Raw genomic sequence first — 9,936 nt, forward strand, 5'->3', positions numbered from 1 at the left:
AGAGAATGAGATGTCCCATAGGGGGTTTTGAAAAGCTCCAACATATTCCTGGAAATCAAGAAGGCCACACACATGTACAGGTTATGTGCATGCTCAGGAAAGATCTGAGAAGGCCCTAATCTCTCACATCTGACTGGCCTTCAGGCTCTGAGAAAGTAGGAAGTGATAGGAAAGGCAGAGCTGTAAACTATCAGAGCATTAAAAGTGTGCCACATCAGACACACAGACTAGGCAAGGATTAAGAAATTTACTGGCTCAAGGCAATAACAACAACCACCACCAGTCAAAATAACAATCCCAGAGAGGGTAGCAATCTGATCGCCAGAGCTGCCATATTTTATTGTTTAAAATGTCTAGTTTTTAATAAAAAATCATGAGATGTTCAAACAAACAGGAAAGTATGGCCCATTCACAAGAATAGTTGTAAGAAGAAGCCCCGACATTGGAATTACTAGACACCTTAAATCAGCTATTATAATTACATTTAAAGAATATCAAAGAAAAAAGGAAACCATGTCTAAAGACCTAAAGGAAAGTATGAGAATGGAGTTTCACTAAATATAGAATATCAATAAACAGAAAGTAAATGTAAAAAAAACCCACATAAATGTTCTAGAGTTGAAAAATACAATAAAAAATTAAAAATTCAATTCACCAGAGGGGCTCAATAGCAGATAATGTTGAATATAATTATTATCCTGATTTGATCATCACATATTGCACACAGATATTGATAATGAATTCTGTATCCCACAGATATGTACAATCACTATGTTTTGATAAATAAACTTGAAAAAAGCTCAATTGAGATTTCTAGTCTGTAGAACAGAAAAAAAAAAAAAAGAAAAGAAAAATGAATAGAGCCTAAAAGACCTATGGGATGCCATCAAGAGTACCAATATATGTATAGTGGGATTCTCAAAGGAGAGGAGGAAAGGAGCAGAGAGAATACTTAAAGAAATAATGGGCAAAAACTTCCCAAATTTGATGAAAACCATTAATCTATACATCCAACAGACTCAATGAACTACAAGTAGAATAAACTCAAAGATCCATACGTAGATACATCATAGGCAAACTGTCAAAAGCCAAAGACAGAGAGAGAATCTTGAAAGCATCAACAGAGAAGTGATGCATGAAATTAAAGGATCCTCAATAATAACAGCTGATTTTGCATCAAAAATTATGGAAACCAGAAGGCAGTGAAATAACATATTCAATGTGTTTAAAGACTGTAAACCAAGAATTCCATCTACTGCAAAACTATCCTTCAAAAACTAAAGGACAAATTAAGGTATTTCCAGATTAACCAAAAACTGAGAAAATCTGTCACTAGCACACCTGCCTAAGAAGAAATACTAAAGGGACTCCTTTGGGATGAAATGAGAGGACACTAGACATTAACTTGAATCTACATGAATAAATAAAGAACAACAATAAAGGACTAGAAAAGATAACAACATAGGCAAATATAAAAGACAGTGTAAATGTAGTTTTTGTTTGTAACTCTTTTCTTCTCCTATCTGATTCAAAAAACAACAGCTTTAAAAAAAATTTTAAAACTGTGGGGATGTGCTATAAATTATATGTGAATATAAATAAAACATAAAATACATAAATATATATAAAATATATTCAAGTATAATATATAAAATGTAAAAATAAAATATAAAATATATATGTAAAAGATGTCATTTGTATGGAAATAACACAATGTATAATATATACTAAGATCTTTTGTTGGGAAAGAGATTGCTACTTCATGTTAAGAATAATTTAGCATCATCTGGTCAAGATGGCAGAATAGACGGTTCCCAGTGTCACTCTCTCCCACAAATCGACCAAATTTACAACTATAAAAATGTAACATCAGCCAAGCTGGGGCCGCTGGAGCTCAGGGGAAGAGGAGGAGAGACCTACGGAGTTTATGAAGGCGGGAGAAACTACGATGAGAGAAAGAAAAAACTCCTCTGAGCATTTCAGGCCGCGGCTGCTTTAAGGCTTGAGCTGATGAACATATGGAACAGGAGCCGGCAGAAGCCGCAGCTGTGCCCTGCGGATGGACTTACTTGGAGGCAGCAGGGGAGACGAGGGCCTTGGCGGCCCCCAGGACAGCAAGACCACTAATAGGGTTCCCATGGACCCACCCAGGAGCGAGGAGCCAGAACAACTGACAAAAGGGAGCCATTCAGAGGCCGGTGAGTCATTGCAATGGAACAGTGCAGGGCCCATCCCACGGGAAGTGTTTGGAGCATGGGCAATGGGCAAGATGGGAACACCGAGAGAACACTGGGACACAGCAAGGACAGCTGACCTGCCCCCGAATCAGCACAGGACCACTCAGAGGAGACTGGTCAGAAATGCAGAATCGCATGGGGTGCAGTTTGAAGAAAAAACTCAGGCCCAGATCAGAGATTCTACACAACACAGATCCACCAGGTCTCTGGAGAGCCAGAAGTACCTATAAGATCAACCATTAAACCCTGAGTGGCACAAAAAAGTCTTCCCTAGGGAAACAGCAGCAAAGTAGCAATTTAAACAACCACACAGCTCAAGTACTGGTTCCCACAGTAAGGTCCCCCATGTTAGAAGCAAAGGACAAAAAATTACTTCCAGCCCAGGCACACCACCAGCACCTTGGGGCTGGCCTGGGAACCAGAGGCTTGGATCCGGGGACCAGACCCCACTCCCACTTCCAGGCAAACTTCACCAGTCCCTCAGGGCCTGCTCAGGGACCAAAGGCATGGATAAGGGACCCCCTCCCACAACCAAGCATACCATGCCAGCGCCTCAGGGTCCGCTCAGGGAACCAGGGCATGGAGAAGGGGACCGGACCCCACTCCCACAACCAGGCACACCACACCAGCGCCTCGGATCCCGCCTGGGGACCCGAGACATGGAGAAGTGGACCACACCGCACCAGTGCTTCAGGGCCTACCCAGGGACCTGGAGCATGGAGAAGGGGACTGGACCTCTCTCCCACAACCAGGCACACCAAGCCAGCACCTTGGGTCCTGCCTAGTGACCCGAGGCACGGAGCCAGGAACCGGACCCTCCTCCCACAACAAAGCACACCATGCCAGCACCTCGGGGCCCAACTGGGGACCCAAGGCAAGGAGAAGGGGACCAGACCTCTCTCCCACAACCAGGCACACTGCACCAGCACCTTGGGCACCACCTGGGTACCCAAGGCATGGTGAGGAGGACCGGACCCTCCTCCCACAACCAGGCACATGGCTCCAGCACCTCGGAGCCTACCCAGGTACCTGGGACATGGAGAAGGGGACTGGATCTCTCTCCCACAACCAGGCACACCAAGCTAGCACCTTGGGTCCCACCCAGTGATCCAAGGCATGGAGCCAGGAACTGGACCCTCCTCCCACAACAAAGCACACCATGCCAGCACCTCGCGGCCTGCCCAGGGATCCGAAGCATGAAGAAGGGGACTGGATCTCTCTCCCACAACCAGGCAAATGGCACCAGTGCCTTGGGGCCTTCCCAGGAACCAGAGGCATGGAGAAGGGGACCAAACACACCCCACAACTAGGCATACCGCCAGTGCCAAGGAGCATACCAAAAACAGCACCTCCACGTGGGTGGCCCACCACAGCCAACACAATAACCATGGCTGCTGCAAAAGCAGCTAGATGCCACAACCACCATGCAGATGGTCCGCCAACCACTGGAGTGCATTCACACAAGAAGAGTGACCAGCAGAGACAAAGAAAAGAAGAGGATGTCTCTTTCCACAAAGCCCATTTCAGAGTGACAGAAGAAGCATCTGCTCTATGATAATATTGGGGGAACTGATCACTTCTCTCAGCATTGGACAGATCATCTAGGCAACAAATTAACAGAGTAACCATTATTCTTTCAGAAGGAGAGAAGAAATCTAGGGCATTTAGAGGGGTGAGGGAGAGGGGGATGGGGAGAGATTGGACAAGGGGTATAAAGAATAATTACGATTTGTAACAATATAAAAAAATTAAAAATAAAAATAAAAAATAAAAAAAAGAATAATTTAGCATGTGATGTGTTAATGGGTTTTAATCTTTGGATCAACCATTATGTTTGAATACACTACAACTCCTAAAAGCTAAACTTTAGTCTCCTGAATTTTTTTTTTAACTTTTTATTCAGACAATTTCAAACATATACACAATGCAGGAATACAGGTCCCCAAATGGCCTTCATCAACCAAGCTCTTCCCCTTCTGGCTTGCAATTGTCAGACAGAATGTACTAATAATGCAACATACTGAAATAAGGAGGAACTGTCCACAACAGTCCAGGCTTTGTCCTCATCCCCCTAGAACAGGATGTCCTGCAATGCTTGAGCTCAGCAATCCTAATGACATACAGTATGTAAAACACAAAGCAATCTACAGAAAATAATTTACTGTAATGCAATCCTTAACAGGCATTTTTTTTTAGTTCATCTCACCCAAAATTTAAGCTTCTTCGAGCATTAGATGTTACATTCATTCTCTCTGTTGATGGACTTGGAATCACATGACGTCCTGGAGACATCTTCTTTACTTCCCAGGCCAATGATGTTGGTCTACCAATTTAAGACATATAAAAGATTAAATCAATGCAGAAAAGGGAGAAAAACCTAATCTTTTCTCTTAGTTCTTAGTGGGTAAAAACATCATCAGTTAATAATTTTTCCCCAGAGCATTGCTTACCAGAAAGTTACCATACTATCAATGAGAAATCACAGATGATGCACAGCCGAGGATTTTCTACCCACTACAACATAGCAACAGAACTCTACTTATCTCAAAAGGGTCATGAAGTTACAAAAACATGAGATATACCACCTATGATTTACAACCCTCCACCCACCCAGCTTAAAAAAAAAAAGGCAATAGTACTAATTCAGGCCGCTTGTGTCTAATGTACTATAGGAGTAAGTTTGTGGGACACAGATCGAGACAAAAAGAAAATGATGAGGGTTAAATGAAAAATACACAGGAAAATGTAAACTCTTCCTCTACTCTTAAACACCCATGAGAGTGGGAGCATAAATATTTCATTGCTCTTTGCTGGGAAATCTAAGAAATAAAACTTAAATTTTATTCCAAAACCAATCAATCAGATGACAAGATGCACAATCTCTACTAAAATGTTTTCCTTAAGCAATGTCTACTCTCTCCCGATGCCCTCAGTCAGATCCCTATCACTCCCCTGGGTCTCCCTGTATCTTACTCTCCATTCAATCTAATGATTGTGATTTTTTCACTCTCCTTAAAAAAGCAATAGTGTTAGGAAACAAAAAACTTCATTTAAAATGTTATTCAAAAATCTAAAGCTTCTGACAATTTACTACCAAATCACCTTTCAAAAAGGTTGTAATGAATTATACCACCACCAGATAAAGAATATCTATTTCTCTTCAACCTTGCCAACAATTATCTTCTTTTAAAAATTTCATTGGCAAAAGGGCATTTCATTGTCTTTGTTTTTTAAATTATATATGTTTATTATCATTACTAGTGAAGCAGAACATTTTAACCAGGGGACATTTTAACATTTGGTATCTTTGGCTCATTTTTTCCTATAGGATTTGCATCATTTTCTAATTGATTTGAGATAGTTTACTACTACAACTACTATTACTACTACTATTATGGTTATAAATCCATTGGCATCAGTGATGCAACTATTTTGCATTTTGCTTTTAAACTTTTTAATTTTTATATTGAAAGGCTTATTTTATTCCTATTAAATCAAATGTATCAATATTTTCGGGCTGGCCCGGTGGCGCACTGCTATAGTGCGCCGCTTGGGAAGCGTGGTGGCGCTCCCGCCGAGGGTTCGGATCCCACATACAGACCGGCCGCTCACTGGCTGAGCGAGGTGCGGGCGCAACACCGAGGGTTGCGATCCCGTGGCCAGTCCCGGTCCGGTACGGGCGCGACACTGAGGGTTGCGATCTGTTGCCGGTCACGAAAAAAGACAAAAAGGAAAAAAAAAACAAAACAAATGTATCAATATTTTCATTCATGGTTTCTGCCTTTGTCCTACAATGTCCTTACCTGCAACCCAAATATATAAATATTTATCTATATTTTCTTCTTGAAATTTGTACAATTTCAATTTTTACATTTAAATCTCAAGTTTAGCTAAAATGAATTTTGATGCATAATTTGAAGAATGTAAGATGGATAATGCCATCTAGAGGGAAGATTCCATATCTGGGAGCTGTCTCATGAGGGAAAGAGAAGAAATGCTGATAACTGGTTAAGGTAAAAAGAAATGCCTCCGGCATATTTTTGAACCATGTAGCCAGGACAGGAACGATAACTACCCTGTTATGCTTGGACTTGGCCTCTGAGTCTTTCTCAATACAATCTTCAACGTAGCCACCACTAGCTGAATGGAGATTGCAAGCATGAAAAATAAAAATCTAGTTACCTTTTCTTCCCTATGTATTGTTGATTAAATACATGACTCTTTTTGGATACAAGAAATAGAAAATCAAGTTAAATAAAAAATAGAAAGAAAATGGAAATAAAGATTTACTGTAAGGCTGTAAACTGCGCAAGGTCAAGGACATCCAGGGGGGTAAAAACTAGAATCAGGACTCATGAGGATTAGACCTGTAACTAGATAAGCTTTAAAGAACACCCTCAAACTCCTAAAAACCACATAATTTCTCTCATCTTTGCTTCTCTCTGTAAATCTATTCCATTTTATTTCAACCCGCTTTCCTCTGCTTATCTTCAAGGGGCAATATAGCCATCCCAAATCAGCATGATTTCTTAGCTCCTATCAATGTACCCCCAAAGATAATCACTTGTTACCAGGAGGAAGGGGTGAAATTGCTTGGTAAAAACAAAAATACCTATGCCTGACCCACCCAGAACTGTGGATGAAGCAGGCACCAAATTAATAATAATAATAATAATAATAATAATAATAATAATAATAATAATAATAAATTTTAATTGTGAGAAATGAAAATGTTAAAAGGATCAACATGTCAGTTTCTCTTGATTTGGTTCCCTGGGGATCCAGCCCTCCTGGATTTGTCTCTTGAGATTCCTTCACCCACTTGGTTCCTCCATAGGGCTGATACATTATAATGAGACAAAAGATGCTTTCTTTACTAGATGGTTCCACCCACTGCGACTGAACCGAGGTTAAATCCAAGGGAAAGATGCAGCCTAGACCTGTTTTCTCTGGGTAAAAAGGCATCCCTGGCTCATTTCACAAGGGTCCAGGTTTTAATGATAAGTTTAAACTAAATAATAAACTGTTCTTTTGCCTTTGCATATAACCAAAATAATACTAAGTCCATTTGATTAGCTATCTTTTGAATATTTATCCCTACTGCCACTACCGTAGTTTGAGTAGCCATCATCTCTATAAACTATATTGCCACAGCTCAGCATTCCCACAAATGATCTTTTAAAAACACAAATATGACATGTCACTTCCTTATTTAAAAACGCTTTATTGATCCAAAATAAAGTCTAAAGTCTTTATCGTGTCTACAGAGCTCTACACAATCCGGTCCTAGACTACTTCTCTACGCTCATCTCATGGTACTCTTCTCCTTGTTCTTTTCACCCCTGCCCTGCTAAACTCTAAATTCCTTGACTATACTGTGCTCTCTCCCACCTCCAGGCCATCATACATACTGTTACATCTATCTAAAATTACTCTTTTCTCGTTGTCTAACTAACTCCTACTTGAAAATTTTGTCTCAATTTAAATATCACCTCCTCAGGGAAGCCTTCCTGGAGTCAGCAAACTAGTTGACAGTGCTTTTTCCTACACTCCCAGAGTAATCTGTATTTCTTCTTGGTGACACTTTCCACACTTATTTAATATCGGTCTTTCCTGCTAGAAATGCACCAAGTCCATTCAGGCTACTGTAACAAAATGCCTTAGACTAGGTAATTTATAAATAACAGAAATTTATTTCTCATACCTCTGGAGGCTGGGAAGTCAAAGATCAAGGCACTGGCAGATTCCGTGTCTGGTGAGGACCCCATTCCTCATAGACAGTGCCTTCTAGCTATGTTCCCACATGTTGGAAGGGGGAGAACAGCTCAGTTTCCACCTTATTTATATGGTCACTAATCCCATGAATGAGGGTTCTGCCCTCCTGACTTAAACATCTCCTTAAGACCCCACCTCTTAATACTATCACAACTGGTGATTAAGTTTCAACACAGGATTTTGGAGGCACACCTTCAGACCATAGTATGCACTGTACACTTCACGGGAGCAAGGATTGTGTCTGTCTTCTTCACCACAATAGTCCCTGAGCCTTGCTCGCACAGCATTCAGATATGTACTGATTCCAAATGAATCTTTCTAAAGATGCTTTGATCTCTCATTATTCCCTAATCAAAAATTACCAGTTTTTGGGCCGGCCCGTGGCTCACTCGGGAGAGTGCGGTGCTGATAACACCAAGGCCCCGGGTTCGGATCCCATATAGGGATGGCCGGTTCGCTCACTGGCTGAGCGTGGTGCTGACAACACCAAGTCAAGGGTTAAGATCCCCTTACCGGTCATTTTTTTTAAAAAAAAAAAAAAAAAAAAATTACCAGTTTTTCTCAGTGCCTACTACATTAAGAAGAAACACTGTAACTTTCTCTACATTACTTTCACTTCACACGTGCCCTTCACTTACATAGCTGTTTTAATTCACTCACTTCATCTGAAAGGCCAACCGCTTGGTAAAATTCATCACATCCTTTTAACATTTTTTCTACATCCTCCATGAAATCTTTCCTAATCTATCCTCCAAAAGAGATATGTCCTTCTCTGAACACCCATGATAGTTTTTTGTACTAATAAGTTCTATTTTACCACACCTTTAGACTACAAATTCCATAAAAGAGTAAATGTGTCATATTCACCAATTAAGTTTCAATACTGAATAAAGTGTCTTGCACTGGTAGGTACCCATTAAATATGTGTTATTGAACTGAATGAGAAACATAGCACCCATCTTTCAGATTTTTACGAGTTTCAAGTCAATCTGAGGTTAAGTCAATTGCCAATTTCAATGACTGCTACCAAAACTACTGGCTTCTATAAATATAAACACCAGAGTTCACTACCTGCTTTGAGCATCTGTCTTCTCTAGCTTTTCCTGAAGTTGAATCCAGTCAATCAGTGCTTTGAAATCTCTCACGTAATTATCCAGCATCATTAGCACCTCCTAATTTAAAACAAACAAAAACCATTAAATTCCGTTCTGAGACTAAAGAGTTTCAAGAAAAAGACTATTAGAGTGAAAAACTTACAAATTAATAGTTTTTACATTATAATCCTCATTGAAGAAGCTGCATAACCTACTGGTCTAGATTTTTTTAATTCTGTTTGGTAAGATAATAAGAAATACGTGAAGTTCAGAGTATAAAAACCAAGAAATGGTATTGATATTCTTTCTCAAGACTTCCCCAAATAGCTATCCTTTTAACCTTTTGTATTATGAAGTTTAATATACAGAAAAGTGCACAAAACATAAATGTATAAATAAGCTATCACAAAGGCAAGACCCAAGTAACCATCACAAAGTACACAAAACACAATTCTACAGATGAATTATTGCAAAGCAAAGACCCAGGTAAACACCATCCATGACAAAAAAGATAACAATGCCAGTCTAAAAGTTCCCTGGTGTCCCCTCCCATTCTCTACCCCATCCCTCCTCCCAGCTAACCACTGCCTTGATTTCTAATAGTCTAATTGATCCTGTTTTGAAATGCATATAAATAAACTCACATAGTATCCATTACTTGGTGGCTTCCTTTGTCCTTTGTTTACTAGGTTCATCCATATTGCAAAATATACCAGCAATTCATTTATTGTCATTGTCCAAGGTCATTGCTGAACTGAATTCTATTGTATGAATATTTATTTACCTAATATGTTTATCAATAATTATTTATTGATATTTGTATTTATTTA

General features: G+C 40.0%; 1 protein-coding gene across 1 annotated transcript in view; it reads right to left on the bottom strand.

The window, feature by feature from the left end:
* LOC103606846 (S phase cyclin A-associated protein in the endoplasmic reticulum-like) overlaps positions 1-9,184 on the bottom strand; it is a gene marked incomplete at both ends in the record, with an annotated part of 78,468 nt that extends 69,284 nt beyond the window's left edge. Inside the window, 2 exons of the mRNA XM_008591383.1 lie at positions 4,444-4,560; positions 9,084-9,184. Of these exons, the coding sequence (XP_008589605.1) occupies positions 4,444-4,560; positions 9,084-9,184 (218 nt within the window). The remainder of the gene's footprint in view (positions 1-4,443; positions 4,561-9,083) is intronic.
* Positions 9,185-9,936: the final 752 nt, after the last annotated feature.

This window comes from Galeopterus variegatus, unplaced genomic scaffold, assembly GCF_000696425.1.
Source record: "Galeopterus variegatus unplaced genomic scaffold, G_variegatus-3.0.2 Scaffold6885, whole genome shotgun sequence".
Taxonomy (NCBI): domain Eukaryota; kingdom Metazoa; phylum Chordata; class Mammalia; order Dermoptera; family Cynocephalidae; genus Galeopterus; species Galeopterus variegatus.